Below are 25,128 nucleotides of genomic sequence, written 5' to 3'. Positions count from 1 at the left end.
TCATTTAGTGTAGGAAATCCCTCCAGTACTTTTCGTTCTTCCTGATGCCCAGAAGACAAAGAACCTCTGTACAAAAGGGCCTGTGGCATTGCTAGGGATATCAAGGCTTTTAAAAAACAACTGCTTTGTTCTTTAAATGTTAGTAAACAGGCTGTGAGATGACAGGTGCAGAGAACACAAAGCTTGGGGATTTTAAAAAAAGAGGAGCAGCATTTTTTTTCACTGTGAGCTTCACCCTTTACTGGATATTTCAGGCAGAAACAAGCAGGACCCTCCTGCCATGGGATACAGGCTTTACTTTACAGCAGTTTCAATTCAGTTTGCCACAACCAGTCAGTCTCACCCCGTGCCATGGTGCCATGAGAGGCTGCAGTGACATCCTTCTCCCATTTAATCCCAAAACATCTTGCTAGTCAGTCTAATATCCTGCCAGGCTGAGACTCCTTCTCCAGGATAATTCCAGTGCTCCAGTGTTATTGCAGAGTCTGGAGCACCACTTTTATGAGAACACAGTGTCTTTGGGATAGATACTTATCCCAGCTTTACAGATGAAGAGCAGGACAGAGAGATCAAGTGACTTTTCCAGGAACATACAGGTGAGGTTTGGCAGAGGAGCAGTTTGAATCATGCTGTTGAACCAGAGCAATGCCCTGACAGCTGGATCATTCCTCCCATCTCTGTCTGATATCCCACTGAGTTTAGGAGACTGCTAAGAGAGAAATTTGGGGAAGGAAAAGCACCAAATGGGAAGAACGTATCTGACTTCACTCACAGACCAAACAGCAGAATGCAGTCGCTGAGAACGGCAAGGTCTCGTTGGCTTTTCCTTAGGAAACAGCATCCAAGAAACGGCTGCTTTATCTCTGAAATTCGTGGCACAGGCTGTGCTGAAACAAGCCCTGAGTGGAGCTCCCTGGCCTGAGTGGTGACTCCCAGGGGACAAAGGGGAGCCTGTTGTCTCCAGCTCCACAGAGTTGCCCCGCGTGCTGGTCCTGAGCGCTATTCCTGGCCCTGCCCTGACTCGCTCGGTGACCTCGCTGAGAAAGACTCTCACATCCCAGCCTGCCTGCCTGCAAAAGCCATCACGGGCTCCTAAGATTGGACTCTATTCAGAGCATAGATGAGGAACAAATATGAAATAGTTCTTCTGCTTTCCTTCAACACCCAACCCCTGGGGTGAGCAGGAACTGGCCAGATAAGTGATATTGTCCTGCTATCCCCCTACCATCTCTCTCTGCATCTCCTTCCTTAATTTTACAATTAACTGTGCCAAGGAGTCTTCTTTTTGCAGTGCCCCAGGACTGCACCAAGTCCTTCTGTTGGAGAAGGACACACCACAGCCTTGAGGAAGGTGCTTATTTTCTTGAGGCACTTTCTGTTTATACTCAGGGCTGTTCTTAGGTGCCCTTTTCAGTGTGACACCTCATCCATTCCAGGTAGTAGTGGCTGGCCTTGGTGGAGGGGGACAAAGCTGCTGGCATGCTGACTGGTGGAAAAGAGGCTTCCTGCTAGGGGAGCTAGGACAGGTCTGGGATCTCTGCTTCGAGATTCCAGCCTGATTGCTGCAGCTGCTGACCTGTGAAAGGACAATGCCCAAAGCTTAGACTGTCTATCCAATGTGGGACACAGCCACCTTTTGAAAAAAACTGCAATGTAAACAGATTCCCTCTGTTGCCTGACTCATACCAGCCTGTTCTGGTAAAGGTGAAAGGATTTTTAGTTTATTCATTGCTAGTTATGTTTCTTCATGTAGGTTCAGAGCCAAAACTCATTAAAGGCAGTGGGAATCTCCTCATTCGCTTCTATTCACTTCCACTGGCTTTAGTTCAAGCTTTTATTCGGTCCCTCTTGGCTTGGACAATGAAGATCAGTGATGGCAGTTCCACTATCAGTGTCTTTGTGCCACTGCGTCTCGTTTCTAAAACCCTCAGCACAATGTCCATTTGTCTTCAGCAACTGGTTCCTTTCAGATTTCGAAAATAAATAAGTCCATGGAAGAAACATTTCTTTTGGCTCTGCGTTGGCTGGGAGCTCATTTGCAGACATTTTAGTTTTGGTAGACAGTGTCTCTTTGATTCCCCCCATCATCTCAGCACACCAGCCTGCTATTTTTGCCTCACAGGCTTGGCTGCACTGAGTCATGGAGCTCACACTGGTTTACTTTGGAGCCACTGTACAACCAGTGATGATCCCAATGCTCACCCTATGGAGACAAGAAGCATTTACTTGTGAAATCTAACAGAGCAATGGCAGCTCAAGGAAAGCAGTGCTGAGCATATTCTTGTAGCCTATGCAATGGGGAGAAAAAGTAGTGCCGTGATTAATGACATTCACATCAGTGCAAGATGATCAGAGGCTCTCCAGCTGAGGGCTGAGGCTTTGCTGGATGTCCTCCCTGGCAAGTGGGACATCTGGGGCTGTCCTGGCCTTCTCCCCACTGCCCTTCCAGTCAGTGCTGAAGGGAATATCTTACATTGCTCCAGATGCAACCACTAAGAGGTGGCAAACAGGGGGAGAAAACAGGCCAGAAAAGCTGATCCCAAACTCCCCCTCCATTTGCATGAGGCAGCATGAGAAGGGGCAGGGTGCAGCATTTATAACATTAGCTTTTAAAAACCTTCAGACTGAGCATTGGAATATGTTAAGACCTGAGTGATAAACTGTGGTGCCAAATTAAGAAGCTCCCAGAACAGGATTCCAGCCTTGTGCTGTTGGTGGAATCAACCCCAACACTTCTGTGACCCATGTGGCTGGTGCCTTGATTAATGTGAGTGCTCTGGAATCGCTGGTGTTTTCTGCCTTGCCACTGTCAAGGCCTATCTCGCTTTTTCTTCCTCCAAGGCTTCTCTCCCTCCTCTCCTGTTACTTGAATCAGACAGTTCTCCCTGGCGATGGTGCTTTGGAGGTGTGAGTAGAAACCTTCAGTGTAAAGGCAATGTCTGCAGAGCACCATGGATGTGAACCGTGCTTCTCATTCCCAGCCTCAGTGGTAAGAAAATCCTGCTTTATCCCCAAAGAGAGAGAAAGAATAAGAGGGAATTAGGATCCAAAGAAAAAATAAATAAAATGAGCATTCTTGGTCGCTGGATGAAACCTGTTTTTTCTCACCCTTTGAAGTTCATACTCTGGCAAAGGAAAACCTTTCACATGAAATCTGGCCTCTGATTGAGGAAGGTCACTGCAGGGAGAAGGTCTGGATGAAGATACCTCGAAGGGTTGGAATATTTTTCTTACCTGAAATGCTGTGTATGGATGAGACCTGGCTCATGAATTTCTTCCCCATTAGGTGGATATCTTTGTCTTTCTGCCACAGATGCTGGCAGAACAAACAAGCAATCAGAGCCTGTGCCTGTCTCCTTTTGTTGACGGCTATTTATTTTCTTTAGCATTTCTCTTGTTTTGTACTCTTGGCTCAGAAGTCTGTCTGCTGCTCCAAACCAGTTAATTCCTCCTAAGAGCCGTACGGGCCCAAGGCCTAGATTATATTTATAAGCTGTAAGGATCTCCCCAGGCAGACTCAGTTAGAAAGGATTTCAGTCAAACAACTACAAGGAGATACTCAAAAACAACCTCAGAGAAGAAACACAAAGAGATGGAGCATCACATATTTCCCCCATGTTGAATTTTAAAGAAACAGAGTACAGCTCACAGCGCTGTATAACGGGGGGTAAATATTCTTTATCCTCCAATGTCCTGTGTTTCCAGCAAAAGGATGCAATGTCCTGCTTTCCTCTGGTGTCTGAACAGATGTGTTTGAGAAGCTTTTCAGTGAGGTCCCCTCTTGCAGTCAGTGCAAGAGCAAAAAAGGTTGTGTGAGGGAAGAGCAGCAGGACAGGCTGGGACTGGGGCTTGGATGGCCATGAATTGAAGCAGTGACAACCTTCCACTGGACAGGGAGGGAGGAGCCTGCCAGGATACCAGGCAGGGTTGGATAAAAGGAAAACCAGAGGAAAACACCTCATTCTTGACAGTTTTTCTCCAAAAATAAAACTGTTTGCAGTATATTATTTTACTTATATCTTTGCTTTGTTGTTGTTAAAAGTGACAAGACAGGCCTCTTCCAGCTTTGTTTTGCAGCTTTGGGTGATTCATTAAACCCTTCTTTGCCTTGTTTACCCTTCTTGTATAAAGCAGAAAGTTGCACAGGGACTCTGTTGATGGCTGTGCTTCCTGCCCTTCCCTAGGAAGCTGCCATCCCTCAGAGGGGCAGCAGGGCACCAAAAACCTGCCCCTGGCTCTGCTGGTCCCACACCTCTCATTACTGTGTGGCCTGTGCACTGCTGTGTGTCTGAACAAAGCTGGGCAGGAAATGTTTTTCCCAGCTAGAGAAACATTTTGTTCCCATTCTGTGTTTGAGCCAAATGGGGTTTTCTTGAGGCCTTTTTTTTCTAAACAAAGGAATAAGTAAGCAAACACGTCTGCAAGAAGCTGATTGGAACAGCAAAGGACAGCCAGTGGATTTGTTGAACAGGACTCCAACAAGATATAAGAGTACAGTTCTATGACCTAATTCAGCCTTGTGACTTGAAACCAGACCTTGCACACACAGCTCACCACGTCGCAGGCAAGGCTGGGATAGTGCTTTCTTTCCCTAGAAACTGCATCCCCGGCAGAAGTTATTCCGAACTGAGAATTCCCACAGAAGGTTTCTGTTTTGATAACATGCCATTTTCCAAGGAAAAATATTTCCATCTAAAGGCTCCCCACCCTGTTTGCCCACAGACTGACAATGTTAACTTGGATTTCAATCCCCAAGGGACTGGAGGATGTGTGTGCATCAAAGACAGCCTGCCCAGATTGTGGAGAGGGGCACACCCAGCGAGGGCTCTGCTGCTCTCCTCGGGATTAGGGCAGCTCCCATTGGCAATGTCACTGTCTGTGGGAGGGGATGTGGGACTGGGGTGGACTGTGGACCCCGGGAACTGATGGCTTTGCTTCTCTTTACTGGCTTAGAGACCCACATCCCACAGGTAGTCAGCACCTTGCCTGTCCTAGAGGGTAGAATATGCCCCCAAGGCACCCTGTATATCAAACAGTTGAATTCATGGGCCAGGCAGTGTTTTATCCCTGAATAATACAGTAAACTGCAAGGCACGTTTACAATGTCCTGCCTGTTTCCACCACCACTTCTATGGGCTTGAATTTACATGGCATGGAACACTATCCATCCAGGAAGGCACTAAAGAACCGAGTACAGTGAAATTCTGCAGGTGTGCCAACCCTCTGTTCTTAAAGGCAGCCACCACCCAGGTCACAGACACTGAAACTAAGATCACTAATGGGAAAAAATGCCTTTCAATGCACTGTCATGTTCTGCTTGCTTCTCCTCCTGTAGGCAAAGCTCAGCTCTGGCAGACCAGGATGTGAACAGCAGATCTCCCCAGCTGAAAGGGCAAGAGCTGCTCTGGAGAATAACCCCGCTCTGCACAACGTGCCTCTGTCAGGGTTCTCTCTGTTAAGCTGAAAGGAAAGGCATCAAAGTGCATCTACCTAAAAAAACAGGGCAGAATAACCCATCAAAATTTAGGATTATAGGCTCAACTTGTCTCTTCCCACATTTGCTGAGGGAGGCAAACAGGCACCTGCCAAAGGAGGTTTGTGAGACTGAGGTTTGCACAAAATGGGGTGAGTCAGAAGAGCCCGACTCTGCTGTCCCTGAGCAGAGCAGCCCAGGAACTATCCCAGAGGAGACACTCAACAGTCAGGCTAGAGACATCTGACCTTTGGCTGAGGCTAAAAACAGCACACAGTGGAGGATGCAATTCCAGACCCTGACCAGCAGCCGTTCCCTGCCTGGATATGAGACTACTTAGGATGAGCAGCAACAGAGGAGCAAGACAAGGAGAAGAGTTTCCCAGCTCTGGAATTGTTCCCTGTCAAGTTGACATGTATCCCTGTGCCAGATCAATGCCACAAGGGTGGGAGATGCTCCGAGGGATGGCCAGGCAATCCCTGGGTCAGGCTCTAGTTAATGCAGGTCTCACAGGCTGCACTGGTCCTACAAAACACCCAGTGCCTCGGGGGAAACATAGCCCTGGTATTCTGCCCAAATTCCTGCAGGTTACTGCTTTCCATCCCAGTTGTCTGGTATTTCCACCAGACACAGCAATATTCACTCCCTTATGTTAGGATTCTTTTTATTTCGTTATGGTCATACTGATACAACTGCTGGGTGCCTTTGCAAAGCTAAAAGCACTTCACTGGAAGTTAAATGATCTTTTCTAGCCCTAGCCCTACTTCAATTCCCATGAATGTAGTGAGGCTGAGATATTTCTTAATATTAGTAAAGAGCTTTGAGTTCCTTGGATGGAATAACCGTCATGGAAAAACAAGTCGTTTTATTATTAAGAGGTTCTAGTCCAGTTAGCAAATGGCTTTTCCCATCTGTATGAACAGAACATGCTGTCGTGTCAGGGAAGTCTGCTATGCTTTGGAAAAGCTCTAACAGGTTGCTTCAGGCACATGAAGATGCTCAGGAACAAAATGTGCCCTTCTTACAACTGTGGGGTTTTATTTTGCATATTTTGAGGGAGAAAATAAAGAATTAAAAATAGCTCCCAGGATGACTTGACCAGGTTCTCACACCGAATTCCTTGTGAAACCACATGCTAGATGCATTTAATCTCAATTAAAAGATCAATTACGTTTATCAACAGATAAAAGATTATCTGGGGCATTACACAAATACAACACAATTTATTATCATGTGGTAAGTAACCTCCAATGAATTCTTAAACACCTCCCCATAAATCACAAATAAACTACAGTCCTATAATTATGTTGGAGCTCTCATTCTCCAGTTAAGTTTCTACAAGATTGGTCTTTACTATTATCCATAACTATTTAGAATTCAGTTACTGTAACATAGATCTGGGAGGAGTTGTGTGTTCGAAGGTTTCATTTTAGGCATAGAAAATGCATTTGCCATCTTAAGAATTATCTGAGCATTTCTGTGAAAATCAGCATTAACCAGTGACATCAGGAGATGCTGAGAAAAGTGTTCTTGATTTAACACTGTGCAAGATAAATGATACTTCTTGTTCAAAAACCTGGAAACATCTGAGGCTATGCTGTATTCAGTTGGTTGCTTGAATTTGGGACATTTCTACCCCAGATGTCAATTCTGGTTTTCTGAAGTTTCCTTTGGATTTGTAACTCTCAGAACTGCACCTGTACCTCTCCCTTTGCTCACTGCATTTCAGTGCAGCACACACATCTGTTCCCAGCATCTTCAGCTGGGCTTAAACCACGACAAGAATTTAGAAGTGGACTAAATAAAGGCCTGAAAAACTCCCTCATACTCTGACACAGTCCGGTATCACTAAATCCTCAATCTACGTGCAGCATAAGGTCTAACGTACCTGCTCTCTCTCTCTTCTTTTGAAAACAAACTGAACAAGAGTAACAAAAAAATACATTAAAAATCATGTAACTGGTATGTGCTGGGAAGTTTGATGTGAGCCTGAGATTCCTTATAGGCACAGGAAAAAAAATGGGAAAAGGAAGGAGAGATGTCACCAGCTGAAGAGCTCCCTAGGGGACAGAATAACTCCCTCCCCATCACCTGAGTCTGGCTGCATTTCCACAAGTGCCCCCTACATGCTCTGGGACATCTCCTGGGATGCCTGGCACTAGCTAAGCACAGTTTGTGACCCTCACAGCTGAGCCTGTGCTGGCCCAGGAAGGAGCTTGAACCAGCCCTGAACCAGGAAAGTCTGTGCTCTCCAGGCGTGTAGGGGAAAGGGGAAGCATCTGTGTGTCCCCTGCCAAAATCACACTGTCCCCACCATTGCAGGAGGGCTCATAATTAACCACGAGATTAGCTCAGTTGGTTAGAGCCTGGTGTTAAAAATGCCAAGGTTGTGGGTTCAGTCAGGTTCAATCAGGGTTCAATACCTGAAAGGGCCATTCAGTGAAGAGCTGGACTTCAAGATCCTGGTGGGTCCCTTCCAACTCAAAATATTCTGTGATCTGAAGAAATGTTTCCATCTTTGCTGAAATCCTGCCTGGCGTGGCAAGAGCGAAGGCACGTGGACAGGCTGGAAGCCTGGACATCAGCATGGATCTGTCCACACCAAGTGCCTGGAGATAATGCTCAGGTGACAGAGCTGCTGTGAGAAACCCAGGAGCCACCGGGGAGGCAGTTGTGCTGTATAAGTAATAACAGCGTTGGGGTTGCCCAAATTATCCTATTTAAACAAGAAACTTTCTATGCACCCCAGAGGAAAGGGATGCACAGTGTGGCAGCAGGAAAGGGAGGATGGAGGTGACATTCCAGCAGGATACAGTGAGTGGCACAAAGAGAACCCCAGACTAATAACCAGGGGGAGGAGGGCACAGAGTGCTCTTGCAAGAGAGCCCATTCCTCGGCTGGTGTCCCTCTGTGCTCCCTTTCCCAGTGTCCTGGAGCCCTGAGAGCCCCAGGGCCGGGAGGGAGAAGCCACCTTTCTGCCCCTGGGGGAAGCGGGGGCAGGACTGGGGGAAGATGTTGCCATTGATGCTCCTGCAGCTCCGGCTTTGCAGGGACGGGCGATGCTGAGAAGCAGCAGGGATTCAGTTCTTTGCCCCATCTCAGGCAGCAGCAACAGGAAATCCAGGAGCTCTGTGAAATGACAGGGAGGGAGAGAGAGTGAAGTCCCCTTGCCTCGACTGGTGACGTCTCTCCTTCCTCCTTTTTTTTTTTTTCCTGTCCCTATAAAGAATCTCGGGCTTGCATCAAACTTCCCGGCGAAAGCCAAGCGAACCCAGAGGGGTGTGGGGAGAGGGAGAGAGCAGCACGCCCGGGGGCTCCGGCCATGCCCCAGCCCCGCCGCCCGCCCGGGCCCCGCGCGGTGCCCTCCGGCAGGTAGAGCCCGGTGGGGCCGCGGCAGCTCCCGCTGCTCCTGCCCTTCTGGAGCAGAGAGACCCGTCCCTCCTGCCGACCTCCGCAGCACCTGCACCTCCCTGCATAAATACATCCAAGAAGAGGCTTTGCGGTGCAACCACCTTATCCCAAACTCCAGGCAAAGGACTGCCGGGAGCAGCGACTCGCTGAGTGGAGGAAACTTTTTGCCAAACTTTTTTCTGGTGCTTTCCCTTCGCTTTTTAACCCCTTGAGTTACTCAGCACCAGCTAGGCGGGCTGGGGAGGCTTCTGAGGCAGAGCAACGCTCCTCAGGCACCCCAGGGATTAGAGAAACAGGAGAAAAGGAGGAATAGGGTTATTGTGGAGAGGGTGGGAAGAAAAAACTAAGAACTCGCACCTCGAGAAGAAAGGAAGGAAAACACACTCTGCAGCCCCAGGATGAAGCAGTGAATGGAAAGAACAATTTAGCTGGAATCAACAAGTGGGAACTTCTGCACGCCTTGTCCTTCCCCTCCCTTCGCGCTGCAGCCCGCGGGCTTTCACAAACTTATTGCTGGAAAAGAAAACTTGTCCCGGACTGCGGACCTCGCCTCGCACGGGATACAGAAGTCACCGGCAATGGCCCCGGCGATGCTGCCCAGGCCGAGCGCCGTCCTGGCCGTCTGTGCCCTTCAGGGGCTGCTCCTGCTGCACGGTAAGAGCGGGCACTGCCCCTCCTCTCACCTGCGGGACGGGGGGCAGCGCGGGGGGCGCGGGGGGCGGACCCGTCCTGGTGCCGCCGGTGCGCTCCCTCGGGGTGCCTGAGGAGAGCGCTCCGTGATGCTTTTCCTGCTTTTTTGACGCTTTTTTCGCTCCTGCGGAGCCCCGCCGGCCCGAGCGGCCCGGGGAGGTGTCACCCACCTCGCACCCGCGGTACCCACCGGGCAGGTGCCGCCTTTCTGCCCCCAAACCCGTCCCTGACGCCTCAGGTTTCACATATTTCACACGAAAACTGATCTTTGGAAGTAAAGGTAAAAAAAAAAAAGGATAACTCCTTGAAGGTGTCGCGTGTATGGCTAATGCTTTTTTCCCCTCGAGGTTTGGAAGCTTGGTTAAAAATAGCAAGTTGCGGGTATTTGCCAATTTGTGGCTTTTCCCCCTCTGTGTGGGAGGGTTTCTGGTTGTATTTGATCGTTTGAGGCAGAGCTGAGGTAGAAAAGGCTTGAAAAGGAGGAGCTGTGGTGTGTCTGGGAGTGCCTGGGCTATCCCGCTGTCCTGGGGCTCACGTCAGAGCTGTGGGCACAGACACTGTGGGCAAACCCCGATTCTTTTTGATATTCCCATTCTTATCCTTCGATATTTCAGTTTTCATTCACATGGTGTTTCTCTGCTGCCTTCCCCTTCTCAGCACAGGTGTCAGGTTAGATTCCTCGTTCTCCAAAACTCATTTTCCTTGCAGCAAACACACTGTCCCCCTGGATTCATTCCTGATTTTTGCTGATATCAGAAAAGCCAAGAGGCAGGTTAATGAAATTTAGAGGAGCTTTTCCATCTGCCGTATGACTTTTCATTATCTCATTAAGCATGAGGATTTCGCTGGATTACTGAGCCATTCATTCATGACGCTGCAAATTGTGTAAGGGAGATGGTCTGTTGTTTACTGGGGAATTCCTTCTGACAGAAAGGCTTTTTTATTATTTTGAATAGGGAATGTATTTCACAGCACACGGTTGTTGCTGCTTTAGCATATTATAATCTTTTCATAGTTAAGAGGATAGCTTCTGGAAACACGGGAAGCATCACTGTCCTTGATTTTCTTGGATTCATTTGGGGATTTAATGTATTCCCTCTGCAGAAAAGAACTGATTGGTGGGCACCAGTCCCAGTGAACTTCATGTCTCCCCTGCAGTACCTTCCCCACAGTTACCTGCAGAATAAATAGCTAAGCCTGTGCTCCAAAGGGCATGCCCAGCTTTTCCAGGAAAAGCTGAAGCAGCAAACCCGGCAAAGGAGCAAACCTGCAAAGGAGCCCCTCCACCGCAGGGATCCTCATGACCCGCGGTGCCCATGGAACCCCAGGGAAGGTGCCCACATTACACCCCAGGGAAGCCAGTCCTGTACCATATCAGACAGCAGCACCCACACCTTGAGCTGCACCTGGAGCGGTGTCGGAGCTCCCACAGCCTGGGAGGGTTCCCACACTGTGCTCCATCTGGCTGACACGTGCAGGAGCAGCCAGCTGCATGCTACAGGAATTCCAACGTCTGGATAGGCTGGAGAAGTTGCCCATAGAAGGCTATCACCAGATATCCAGCATGGATTTCACAAAGGCACAAATCACCATGGAATTCTGTGGATTACAGACGGATAATAACAAGTTTTTGGGAGATGGGAGGAAACGTGGCTTGCCACGAGTGTTCCTGAGGCTGCAGGGTGAAGTGGAGCACAGTGAGGTTTTTACTGAGGAGGTGGGGAACAGGCAGAGATGCTGCCCACATTTCAGGGCTGCTCAGGTCCTTACTCACCAGATTCCTGTCCTAGTAATTCTGGCCCTAATAACTTTGGAATTTGGTCCAGACTCATTTTCCCATCAGTGCCAGGCACAGAGGAGGCCAAGAGAAGGCAATGCCTGCATCCTGTGACAAAGGAAGGAAGGCACATCCCTAACTGTTCCCGTAGGCAAAGAGTGATGATGGACTTGGAAGCAGCGTAATGGATGTCAGAGCCCTGTCCATCATTAGGGAGAGATAACACATTAGCACAGTCTCTGGGTGCCCTAATTAGGCTGGAAGCCAACCTGAGACAGGGCCAGGAAGTCTGAGGATTCTGGATAGCACTGGTGCTCTTGAGGTATTAACTCCTCAGCCACCTTTCCCTCAGAGTTCATCTCCAGCAATGAACTCAAGGAACTTCTGCTTGACCTGCCAAGGCCTGGGTCTGTCCTGCAGGCTGGGGGTCAAACCCCCTCTGGGATCTTTGTGGCCAAAGTTAGGCAGAGTTGTGCTGAAGAGGCTGACTCTGATTCCAATCCAAACAATTCCATCTGCAATGCAGAGAGAAGGAGAATGGTACAACTGCGAGAGCTGCTCAGGACCGAGGTATTAACTCCTCAGACACCTTGTCCTCAAAGTTCATCTCCAGCAATGAAACTCTGGCTGTTAAATTTATCCAGCTCAAAGGATGGTCTCCTTTAGAGAACTCCTGACTTATTTGGTGCTTTCAGCAGGGAGAAGAGACCATACAAACACCATCCCAATAACTGCCCACCTTATTATAAAATACAGCTTTAAATACATCTTTAAACTTCTAAGACAGTTCTATGAGTATCATTAAATTTCCACTTTCCTTTTTCTTATTACACAGCTCATGTTCAAATCCTCAGAGTACTAGTTAGGGTCTTTCTGCTCAGAACCTTTGATGTAGTAATTATTGCGCAGGTGCCAACAGCTGGCCCATGTTTTAGGTATGGAGTGGGATGGTTAATAATCAGCCCTTTGAAAAATAATCTGCAGAGAAATTGTTACATGAGCGACACCTTAAATTGTGCATGAAAAATTTAGTATCTTTTACCCCCTGACAGGATCATCAAAAAGGTTTTCAATATGTGAGCAGTCCAAGTAACTTTTCAGGTATTGGAATAAACTCAGTGGTTTAATACCAGGAAGTATTAAAGACTGAAGAATAAAAATTAGGCCCTGCGCAATCCCTTTGAAATTAAAGCATGTTTGAAACTGATTTTTTTTTTGTTTAATTGTGCAATGTCTCCTACAAGCAGAATATACTGGATGGGCAATGTAGCTTGTTAACATATATTTCAATTTATTCAGTTATACCACGTATCAGTAGCTGAGTCAGAGGCTTCGGAGCTCGGACTCCTCCTGGTTTTCCAACTGGGATGGTCACTGTGTCCAGCTGGGATGAGTGTGGGCTCAGTGGTGCACAGTGCAAAGTCAGAGGCACTGAAGGGTTGCTTTTGGGTTTCCCTGAGGCAGCTGGTGGTATCTGACAGCACAGGCTGCTGATGGGCTTGGGTAAACCAAAACTGTGTCTCTTAATTGCTGTTATTCCTAGACATTTGCTTTACTGTGGGAAAATGTTATAAAAAGCAGAGAAGCCTTTTTTTAAGATGGTGATATATGAGCCTCCTGCTGAAGCTGCCACATTCAAAACCAACTGGAAATCTCTTTACCCTAATTCATCCATTTAAGGCAAGGAAAAAAATGTGAAGTATTTCTGCATACTTCCTGAACTTCTAAAAAACAGCACCGTACCCAAAAGAATACTGGGAACACCAACCATATTGTTTGTTGAAGGTTTCTGTTATAAGAACTTCTAATACTTCCTTTGAAAATTGTAAAAAGGATTTATCTGTGCACATTTCCCCCCATTGGTCTGCTCCTACTTATAGATCTGAGTAAGAGCAACAGGAGACACTCAGGTTATCTCTGTCCTTTCACACATTCCCTGAATTGTTCATTTTATGATGAAATATTTGTGCCAAGCAATAGCTCACTCTACTGCAGTTTGAAGTGATATATTGTTGGGCTGAATAGAGAATATTTATGTTGCTGGTAGGTTTATGCACCAGGGCAAAAGGTTTCCAACCACAACAGGAGATTTCTTAGGTACAGTCAGTGGTAGATGATCTGTGCTTTTGGTAAGTTTGGCTTCCAAATTGCCAGCGCAGTTTGAAGGAGAGTGAAAACCTGCCCTGTGCCAGATTTATTCAGAGACGAGACACATCTTTTGTTTCCAGAGATATTTTCAAAGTATATGCAGCAAGGGTCACTTGATCATCAGCAAAGGACAGGGTGAACAAAGAAGCTGCTTTCAGTTTACATTGCAAAACAGTTTTGGGGGCAGCAATAGCAACCTGCATTTTTTAAAACTACAGAGGAATTTTCCAGGAGGCAGCGCTTGACTTTCAGAGAGAGTCTGAGAAGGACACTGAAGCACAGCCTTACCAAACTTCACATGCTCAGCTTGATATTTCCTCTGATCAGTCCTGCCTCACCTTTCCTTTTCTCCCTACACCAGCCTGATGTTACTGGAATGGGAATTACCAGTGGAAGTAATTAAAAGATATTTGGAGTATCTAAACAAGAGCTGGGAATGAAATAAATGTGTCCCTAGTGTTTTCTTTCAGAAAGCAGCTCAGATGACTGACGGGACATGAAGGTTCTGAGTGCCAATCAGGACATTCCTGTTCCTTCAGTGCTCTTTGGGAAGAGCATCTAACTGTCCTCAGTCACAGCCCCCAAGAAAAATTGGCCACCCAGATCAGCTGGCATAGAACGTGTGTAATAGAGTACTGATCTCCTCACCACGTCAGGCACTTCTTTAATTTTCCTTTTTAAGGCCACAGAGAAAATAGGAGGAGCTGCCAAAGCGAAACAGCTGAGGTTGTTATCTGTAAATGGCATTTAACAGAAGTGCCTGCTTGAGGCTTGCCCCAGAGAGCAGGACTGAGCAGCAGAGAGCTGCAATCACCAGGAGCCAGGCAAGGTTAGAGCAAACCATGGGCACCACGGTGTGCCCTCAGAGGCTTGTCCATGAGCTGCTGCCTCAGTGGGGAGGAGGAAGGTGCAGAGGAGGGAGGGAGCCTGATCTCATGAGGCCGTGATAAGCAAAACTGATGGCTGCCCACTTTGTGCAAATCCCTCACTGCTGAGTGCTAGACAGGCTTCCAAAGGCTCTGGAAATGTAAGCAATGAATTCATGTACTCAGAGAACTGAGCTGTGCAGTTGTTAACTTTGGTATTAGTCTGTTACTCAGTGTAACACAACTATGCATTCTGATGGATGGGGAGTACGTCTGTGAACTGCTTTATGATGGAAAGTGAGTAAGTCTGTGGGCATCTTTGTGAGTCACTCCAATACCCTCATCTCCAAGTCCTTGGATTAGTCTCTCTTTACAGCACATACTTTTTGTCCCCACTACAATCCTACATCCCTCTTCTGCTCTCCCCCTCCTTTCCTAGATGTCTCCTAAACTCCCCTCAGGGCTCAGGATTCCTTGAATTTTTACATTAGAAGACGCCAAGAGGAATTTATCAGCCCTTCCACAACAGGGATCTGCACCATCTCTCTTCTCTGTCCCAAAATGAAGTTTGCCTTTATGACTGTCCTGGTGTAGAAGTTTTTGTCAAGCCAAAGTGGGACTGCCTGAGACCTGCAGCTGACTCTCTCGTTTTTTTTCAAGCAGATGCACAGACTGTTCCTGCTGCACTGAATTTTTACAAGAACTAATTTTTTCAAGTCTTCCAGTATATAGAAATGTAGAAGGAGTCACAGCTCATGCATGGTGCATGTGTAACCAGTGTGCAGGGCTTTTGTTGTGGCTCTAAGAAGTAGAGCTTTTAGCACTGAGGAGTTCTTGAAATTACTGAGCAACAAGGAAAGAAGCTCATCTAACCCTTTGATTGATGGAAATCTGAACAAGCCAGTTTTCCTTTGTGCCTTGCACGGAATGGCAAAAGCATATGGCCCCCCAGATTTCAAAATTCAGCCAAAAACTAAACTCAGGCCTGGAATGTAAAGGAAATATATGGACCAGCCTTCTATTTTCAGATCTCTTGCCTTTGTCTTCTGCATTTCCACATAGGTTTCCTTAGATCTTCCTGTGTTTTTCTGAACTGTGGGAACATGATTGCCAAGGAAGTGGAGAGGGGAGTTTTCAGCCCTGCTGGGATTGTTCTTGATTTGAGGGTCAAGGAAGCTTGACCTAGTCATTACCTGTTCCATTTTTTACAAAATCCCCATGAATCTAAACCACCTCTGCTAAAATGTTTGCTTCCTTAGAGCCCACAGCTCAGAAATTGCTCACCTTGGATTATTCCTTACAGATACAGTAAGGTCAGTTTGCAGGAAAAGCACCAACCACCATGGGGATATTTGCCTATTCCTCTATAGCTGTGAGTAAAATGGGGCTGCTCACAGGGACACTCCACACTAACACACAGAAGCAGCTAATCTGGGAGGCAGTCATCCTGTTTGCTGTGAACTCATAGCTCATTAACTGAAATCAGTGATGAAAACAATCATTTAGGAGTTAAAGCAATTTCCCCCCAGTCCCCAGAGCCTGCAGTGGTGATGTTGAGTGTGGGGCCTCCCAGAATCCCAGTTCTCATCCTCAGTTCCCTCCCAGCTACTGAGGAGGGCTCACTTTGGCCCTTTGCAGCAATAGGGATCATACCTGAAAGCTGATCCTGAGCAAAATTTTGGGTTGGGTTGTGCAGGGGTCGTTGTTTCAAACCTTTAATGTGCAGACACCTACTCCAGTGTGTCCTCCAGGAGCTATAAAATGTGATTTCCCCCTCTGCTTCCTCATTTATTCTTCCAGCTGCCTGAAGTGGCTCCCACAGGAGCCATCCCACATGCCCACACAGTAGCATTTGGAAACCCTTGGTGTGGGCAATCCCAATCACAATAGGCTCCATCCAGGAAATGCCTGTTGGAAGAGATTGCCCGGAACCCTTCGGCGCAGGAAGGCGCGCGGGATCGTGTTTGAAAGGAGGGAAGTAAAGCCCTGTGGATTATCAGTTGCAAACCTCAAGGTCTCTGTCTTTCCTTGCAGAAAAATAAATCTTCCAGGTGCCATGTTGTGAAGCACTGGGTACATCCCTCTCTGCTTAGGGAAGAGCTCCCACTCCACCCAGTGCTGTCTCACTCCTCAGTTAACGCTGTCACTGATTTGCAAGGATGAGGGAAAGGACTTGATGAGCTTCCACTGCTTGGAAGCACAGGGACTGCTTTGCTTCTAAACCCATGAGGAACATCAGTAGAAATTATAATGCAGCTCACAGGTGTGGGGAGAAATGCTTTTCCCAGATCTCCTTCTGGATGTATACGAGGCAAGGAAATTGCAGGAGCTCTTGCTGCATGACACAGCAGGATCGAGCTGCACAGTGAGCTTGGCTGGTTAAAAGGATTTTGTACTGCTACAATTAAAGGATGATTCAAGTGAATGTAAACAATGATGTCAGCCTGAAAACCTTTTGAACACAATTTAAGCTATTACATGGTGTGAAGCAGAGAGAATCAGGTAACCTTTTGGCCTGCCACATTTTTTCTCTACAAATGGATGATGTCTGGATTATTTTCATTTTGTGTCCATGCACTGAGGGCAAGCTTTCCCTCTCAGTTCCGTGGGTTTAAAGCTCTGCTTGGCTGAAGACAATGGCCTGTCTTTGAATTGTCCATTGTCTGTCCGAGAACATTTATTTTATTGTGGTTGTTTACATACTCTGTGGTAGAATCTGAGGGAGAAGAGAACTGACTGAGAGCTGCTCCCTCACTGCCTGCTTCAGAAAGGCAGCAATTTTACCAATCTTGCTGGAAAATCCTGATTTGTTTCACTGTGAGGAAGCAAAGGAACCTGGAAATTGTGGCCCTGCAGCAACCCCCAGCTGTGTGAGGCATCACACCAACCAAGCCCTGCTGCCGCTCCCGAGTGCTTGGCGGACATCCTCCCTGCACATTTGTGTTGGCTGCACAAACTCTGCTCTGTTCAGGTTCCTGGAGGCTCTAATGCTTAAAACAACTTTCCTTTAGTCTTGGCAAATCTTCTGTTGTAAGGATGCAGCAACAGCTAAGGCAAGGGAACAGAGTTTGGCCTAATAGGAATTATCAGAGTGATTAATCCCCCAACTCCTGGGTCAGCAGGAAGGGAGCAGACTGTGTCGCGGGGAGGGACTGCCTGGGGCAGAGCCTCCCCTGGCTGGGAGCTCCATGCACTTGGCCCATCTCACTTGGAAAGTGTGCTTCTCACAGCTCATCATCCCACTCAGTGATGACTTTTTCAAGTCTGATGATACCATGGGTCTCTGGGAAAGCAAAGCCAGTGGTTACCATGAAGCCACAAATGATTCTGTTAACAGTTTTATTACTTAATCCACTGATACATCAACAAGGAGATAAACAGTGTGATGTATTTATAGGTTTGGAATTGCTGCAGGGTTTCTAGGCTGTGCTCCCACTTGGACTGTTTTCTCATGGCTTTCCCAACAAGCCAAATAAACACGAGCTTCACTCCCCGGGTCAATTTGGGCAATATTACCCTGCTCTAATGACAGAGAAGTGCAGGTCGGAACAGAATTCCCAGTATGGCATGACTCCTGGGGTGGAGGAACTGCCTGGGAAGGTGAATTCAGGAGAACAGGAGGCTGGTGAGCAGGGCATGTCAAGGGTTCCCCCCATCTGGCTCCACTTGTACACTACAGTCCCATCAGGAAGTTTTTTCATTATGTATACAAGGCTGATTTATTATTATTATTATTATTACTTTGGAGACATGAGATTATTCCGATCTAGTCTATTTATTCAGATCTGTGGTATAAATTAGCCACATACTTTGCCTTCTTTATTGTTGTCTGCTCTGTATTTAAAAAGTAATGTTCAAACCTACATGGTGAAATGCAATTATTAATTCAATTTAATAAATCATGAAGTCATGTGCCTTCTTCTGGTGAGTGAAATTGCTCTCTATTGAATTTTGTGCATAACTTTGGTTGCTATATTGTCATTAAAAAGAAACTAGTAACCTTATTTCCTATCTGGCATGTCAGAGCTGCTACACAATATCATCCAGGGCAGGCATCCACAAACAGGCACCACGACATCCCACAAGCCTGCAAGTGCAGACTAATGCTCCCAAGAGAAAGGTTTTCCTTTTCCCATCCCAAGAATATGTGCACAAATTGTTTTAACATTCTTCACGACAGTATCTTCAGCTTTCTGGAGGGTTTCTGGCAGAAGGACAAAAGAAGAGGAAAGGAGACACTTTTGCCTGGGTATAAATCTCAGTTTTCATTTGCCAAACCTGTCCTGCACTTATGAGAAAATCAGGGCAGTAAAGCTGAAAATTCTGTGCTCAAAGTGAGATTACTGGAAAAGCTAAAGCTGAGCTAGTTTTGATTTCCATGGAGGAGAGTTGGCATAGCCACAGTTCATGGTCATTTGTTCTTCCAATATCACAGTATCACTGTACTTTAAAACATTAATGTAGACTTTGAAATACCACCTGGATTTGTGGTCTGGCATTGCAACTTTGACATCCTGCCCTTCTGCCTCCCTGTGCCTGGGACATCCCTTAGTCTGCCCATTTGACCTAAAAATTTTGGTCCCAATATCTTCCTGATTTATGCCATTTTTATATAAAAATCCTGCTTTCGAGATAGTTTACATTAAAAAGAAAAGAGGTGTCTTTCAGAAACAGGCTTGGGAAAACAGGAATAATCATTGTAAGGTAAATGACTGGGTAGAATCTTCTTGGCCAGAAATATGACACAAAGCTGAGGGCATGAATCCCTGGCCAGCATAAATTGGAGCCCTTCTGAACACAGCTAGCTGCTCCAGGGGCTGCACATGCCCAGGGCAGCTCACATCGCCTGGGCAGTGCTGCAGTGCCTTCAGGGGCTGGTTTGCTGCACAGAAAAAGCCACCAAAGATTTTCTCCTTGTGCAGAGAGGATATGGAGGGATGTGCATTCCAACTGTGCTGCCACTGTTCCTCCTCCTCGGGTGGCTGCTGCTGCTTCTTCATATCAGAGCTAGTGTGACAACACTTTCTGATTGCTGAGGTGGAGATCACCTTGTTGGTGAACCAATCCTTTTCCTGAATCAAGGGTCAAGCGTAATCTTTAATCTTTAAAGATGTGTATGAGGGAGATGTCAAAGGCTTTGTTCGGTGACTCTGGGATTGCTATTGCAGCTTCTGGACATTTCTGAGAGAGTGCTTAAACTCTTTCAAAGCATTCCTTTTGCATCCTTGGAGTAGCAAAGACAGTTAACATTGGCATCATTAACACCATCACCATTGTGGTTTGGGGTAAACACCTCACCTTGATGAATCAGGCAGCTAAAGCTTTGCAGAGCTGTTTTTTTGGGCTGCTGATTCTTCAATTCCCAGACTGACCAATATATCTGGTCTTGTCTGGTGTCACCATAAGTCTTCTTTAATTTAGAGCTAAGCTGACCAGACTTAAAAAAAGAGAGGAGAGCCCAGAGCAGCCCAATTCCTTTAGTCATCTTTCCTGTTTTAAATTCTTTCTGCTTATCTCGGTTCTGGTCTTCACATCTGCTGGTAGTGAAAGCAGAGTAGTGACACTTGGGTGGGGTGGGATGTAAGCATCTTGGATGTTGATCTCCTTGCAGGGTATAAGATAAAGGAACTGAGCGGAATTCTCAGGATAAAGGAACTGAGAGGAATTCTCAGCATACATAGGGCAAAGGTCTCCTTCATGCTCCTCAGTTAAATGGTTGATGTCCTATAGTGTGTATTGTACTGCCAGCCTTTGAAAGGCTGCCTTTCTGTTTTGATTCTATATTGTTCTAAGTTAAATGGTAGGAAAAGAGAAATTGCTGCCACCACAACATTCTCTTATAGGTCTATTCATTATAGATCCCAAGAGGAAACTGAGAGTTCCCTGGACAATGGGCTGATATACAAATGAGCATACATTAACTTTCTGGGCTTGTATAGTTCATTTTGGCTGCATTTCCTTTACATTCTTAGGAACATGAATTCAGGCATAATTTGGTTTGATGTCTTCCTCTGCCTTGAATTGCTGCCTTGTTAGAGGCAGAGGCCTGACGTGGAAGTGCTTTGGGCAGATGTGATGGTGCATTGAGGGATGTTCCTGGGAGTGGGAGCTCCAGAAGCAGAGGGGACCAGCCCAGGAGGTAGAGGTGGCTCAGCTGGGTGGGGGCTGTTATCAGGTGCTCCAAATCAAGGCTCTCAGGTGGGCTGGCCATGAGCCATGATGTTTAAGTCACTCCACTTTGCCCCCCCCCCCTTTAACAAACACCTCAGGGGAGGTCACTTGGGGCACAGCTGCACTGGCTTTGGCAGCATTGACTCCAGAACAGGGGCTGCAGCAGGGTATGATGGGGGAACACCCAGAATTTCTGCAGGGGGAATGGCTGAGGGAATTCCAACTGTGTTCCCTGCAGTGTGAGTGTGGGGGCTGCTCAGTCCCTGCAGGAACTGCAGTCTGTGGGTGCCCACTCATGCCTGCCGTGCTCTGGGCACTGTGGCCCTGCACTCCTCTCCACAGTACAGGTCTGTTCTCTGCTGTGGTGCTCTGCTCTCTGTACGTCAGGGGGATCAGCATTTCCCCTCCTCCCTGGAGGGAGGGGGCCATCGATGTTCTGAAGAGGAAAAGCAGCTCAGGAACCACAGTAGATTTGCTTCATCTTTCACTTCCATCACCAGAGGAAAAGCCATTTGAAGCTGCAAGGATAGGGAGGCATTTAAGGTTATAAAGATTAGGACTGGGATGCTGTGATAGGCTTGGCCCAAGCTGTCAGAAGTCACTGGCATTGATATACAAGGCTTGCAGGGCTACATTTTCCCTTGAATTTCTTCTAACGTGGCACCTCCCTCAGCCCCTCGGTCTGCACAGTGAAGTGCCTGTGGCACACACGCTGGTGCAGCGTCGCTCCAATTGCATCTACATTCCAAGAAGCCTCTTGGTTTTCATTCTGTCTGTGTCTTCTGGCACAGAGACATTTGCAAAGCTAATTTGCAGCCCTGATTTAATGGATTCCCCTGCTGAGTGTCTTTTACAGCTAGAGAATTCCAGATTGAGAGTTTGTTCTCATCTCCCCTGTGCACATCTACGTTGGAGGTACTTCTTGGAGAGCTGGTTAATGAGCCTGGAGTGTGACTGACTGAGGGTTTGTGCTGATGTTCAGAAGGAGTTTCCCTCTCCTTAGAGCAAGGTGGCCCTCACACACCCACAGCCCATTGGCTTTCTTGCTGCTCTCATCCCAGTAGAAATAAGGTGATCATAGGTATCAGGCTGTGCAAAGGAATACTGGATTTATCAAAGTTGGGAAGCCAAAGGAGAAACCCCCATCTCCCAGAGCACACTCATTCTGGAACTTGCGCCCTTTAGGGAGGAGCAGAGAGATGCAGTTGAACATCCTGCAGCAAGGGCTCAAAGACATCCTCATTTCCTCCTTGCCCCACAGGCTTGGCCCACCGGCCACCCTCAGAGGAGAGGACACTGCCCTCCACACAGACACTCACTGGGGCCAGCTCCTTCCAGCTTCTGCAGACACCCAGGAGAGCCCTTCCCTGGATGATCCTAGAGCTCAGCATAGACCTTGGAGCCAATTTCCTAGAGCTCTAATTGGTGTTGCAGGTGCCTGTGTGACCTTAAGGAAGATACTTATCTGTCTTCAGTTTCCAGCAGTATAGAACAGCAATTACTTACCAACCCCACAAACATTTGCAAGGTTAAATCCTTTTTCAGCCAAGTCACAATTCCTCTTAGAAATGCAGACTGATGATTACTATTATTATTGCCGTTTTGGCTTTCTCCTTCCTCAGCCAGGATGTTTTGCTATGACAGCTGCACCTGCCCAAACCTACAGCTCAGGTTTAAGTGTCACGATCCCCCCAAAATATTCTCATTTTTGGGCACACTGTATTGGATCTGCACCCATAAAGGCCCTCAGAGAGTGGGCATAGCCACGCAGAAAACAAAACACATTTGAATGATACACACAAAGCAACCCATTTCACAGATCTTCTCAAACCTCAGCTACCAAAGCTCTAATGTTTATGTTAGTATTTGTTAGTACTTTATCTTGAGGAAGGGTGGGAAGAAGGATAAAAAGAGACATTGTTCCTCTTTGGAAAGTGTTTTGTTTTTCCCAAGCAGCAGATCTTTAAGTATTTACTTTAAGCACACATTTCTGTGTCCAGAGGGTACAAAGACATCTCGGTAGGACAGCAGCCAACAGGACAAGAGGAGCCCAGATGGGGTCAGTGTGGTGCCTGGGCACTGTGTAGGGTCAGGATTGGGGTCAGTATTGTGCCTGGGCACTGTGTAGGGTCAGGATTAGGGTTGGCTGGGTTTATCCATGACATTCATTATGAATTCCTTACCTACCCTGTAGCAAAGTACTTTTGTGAAGACAACCCAGAAAGGCTCCTGAATTCCCTTTGGCCTCTGCTTCAGTTATACATGACTGATTATTATTTCTCTTTTCACAGGTAGTTAAGCCATCAAAAAAAGACCAAATTATTGAAATTACTGAAGTGCTAGAAAGTGGATCTTTCCATCCAGGCTAAACTAGAATTACAGTTGCCTAATCTTTTACCAAGCAGTTTCTCTCACTTAAAACTGAACAACAAAAATGAGCGTTCACTGGAATATGCTATGCTGGTATTTTAATTAGGATGGAAATATATAGGTAAAACAAAATTCCTGGGCGTTATCAGTTTTCATGCTATTTTTCTATTTGTCAGCTGGGGCAATCCATTTACTGCATGAACTGCAGTGCTGAGGGACGGTATCTTCGTGCTCCAGAGCAACATATTCCCAAGCATGTTGTCTTTGGCATGGCCAGTATTTTATCTGCCAGAGCCAACATTAATGAAAAATTCCTGAAAAATTCCACATTTCAACACAGCGACACTCTGATGGGAATAACAATCTTTTCTGACCTCGTTCAAAAGGAGGTATCAGGCAGGATACAAATAGGGAGGTATTCCTGATCATCCACCCCCCCAGAATTTGGGTACGTTGTGCTGAGCTTGCGGGGTTTGCCTGCCTTTAGGAGTGATCTCAGCACTGTCAGGCTGTGAACTCCCCATAATCCCTGCACCCCAAATCAGCATTTGTCAGAACAGACACATATGTGGTCAGAGCCCCTGGGCTGGTGACACCAAGAACTGCCTTCTCCTTCTGTAGCACAACAGTCTCATCTCTTTGAAACAGAGTTTTGCAGCAACTAATAAAGAAATCCTGTCGATATAGGAAGGGGTTTCCCCTTCTGGGACATACCAGTGACACCATGAGTCCTTTTGACATGGGGTATGATTTGTGATCCTACCATAGATTTACCATAGATCTACCATAGATTTGATCCATGGTAGATTTCTGATCCATGACAGTGAATATTGGCCAGGATGTTTTGTAATACAAGGGTTCATCTCCTCCTTGCAGCAGACAGACTGCAAAACTGAGAGCAAGTAAATAAAGCTATGAAATAAAAGCCCAAATCCTGAGGAAGGTGGCCTTAAATCACTGTCACTGACTGCAAAGTGATAATGCAAGGAAATGGAAGGGACTAATTCACTTGATTTGCATGAATTGAGTTCTCACAGTCAGGCTTTCCCTCAGGAGTTTAAAACATCATGTGCTTTCGTTGTGAGCAGGGTAGTTCTGGGTTAACTGGCACGTGGGCTGTGCCACGGTGAAATCACTCATTTGAGGAAGACAAGAGCTACCCTGAATTTCTCCTTCGGTCCCTTCACTTGAGCCTTGCACAGCCAGACCATCCTTCCTGCTCTGGAAAGGCTTCTTGTCAAGGCAGTCCCTCCAATGTGGGCAGGACAGGCAAGCCAGAGCTGTGGGAATTGTGGAAGATCCCAAAGTAGGAAAGAGAGGCCATTGTCAGGACACCTTTATTCAGGTAGTGTAGGTCACTCAGTAAGCAGAGAAATAAGTGAGCTTATCAGCAAGCAAGGAGAAGCCCACATATCCAGCCAGGAAAAGCCCCCATATCCAGACACAGCCTCTCCAGATGCTGTCCGAGCACGGAAACCTTCCTGCGACCGGCACTTGGTGAACCAGAACAGAGGGCAAAGGAAAATCAAGACTTGCAACTCCCAGGCCTCCAAAGCCAGCATATTCCACACATCCACACTTCACAAAAGGCAGGACCAGCAGTGTAATTTATTCCCCCTGTAGTCAGAGCCCATGACAGCGTCTGCCACCAACTGTCTGTCGTGCCCTGGAGACAGGAGGGAGCCTGACAGTGCACAGATAAGAGCAGGTGCTAATTCAATGCTGTGATCCAGCACATGGACGCAGCGTTGTGTAAATTCTCCTGCTGCAGCCCCTGGAAAGTCCTCTCTTGCCAAACTCTCCCTCCTTTGGAGATCTGTTTACCTGGCAGTGAGAGTGCAGCGCGTTCCTCCTGTGCAGACGACGTCTGTGACGTGCTCATGCTCTGAGCTGCCACCTTTATTTCAGCTTTAAAGGGATGCAAAGGGAGGGACAGGTTCTTGCCAATCACAGACTTACCTAAATATTTATCTTGGAAAAAAAACAGTTTAGCTGCTGGATTTAGCCCAAGGTTGGTTCTGATGAGAGACATCAAGCACAATATACATGAATCAGGGACAGCACATCTGGCATTGCCTGTGCGCTGTAGGAATATAAATAAAAGAGCCAGTAAACTCCAGCTGGGGAGTTATTTGTACTGCAACAAGGCTGTCAGCTTCCTAATATCACCAGCCAGTGAGAAGAGGGTGCCATGAATCACTGAGGGCTGCTCTGGGGTCTCC

General features: G+C 47.0%; 1 protein-coding gene across 2 annotated transcripts in view; it reads left to right on the top strand.

The window, feature by feature from the left end:
• The first annotated feature begins 8,710 nt into the window (after positions 1-8,710).
• The window catches only part of LOC127472289 (vascular endothelial growth factor receptor kdr-like), a 131,397-nt gene continuing 114,979 nt past the window's right edge, over positions 8,711-25,128 (top strand). For both annotated transcript variants that reach the window (XM_051790311.1, XM_051790301.1), the window contains exon 1: positions 8,711-9,538. In XM_051790311.1, coding sequence (XP_051646271.1) covers positions 9,463-9,538 — 76 coding nt within the window. In that variant the 5' untranslated portion in view covers positions 8,711-9,462. The remainder of the gene's footprint in view (positions 9,539-25,128) is intronic.

The sequence above is a fragment of the Manacus candei genome, unplaced genomic scaffold (assembly GCF_025592945.1).
Source record: "Manacus candei isolate 608988 ecotype Guabito, Panama unplaced genomic scaffold, ASM2559294v1 h1tg000003l, whole genome shotgun sequence".
NCBI classification, from domain to species: Eukaryota; Metazoa; Chordata; class Aves; order Passeriformes; family Pipridae; genus Manacus; species Manacus candei.
This window is presented reverse-complemented; position numbering and strand designations above follow the sequence as displayed.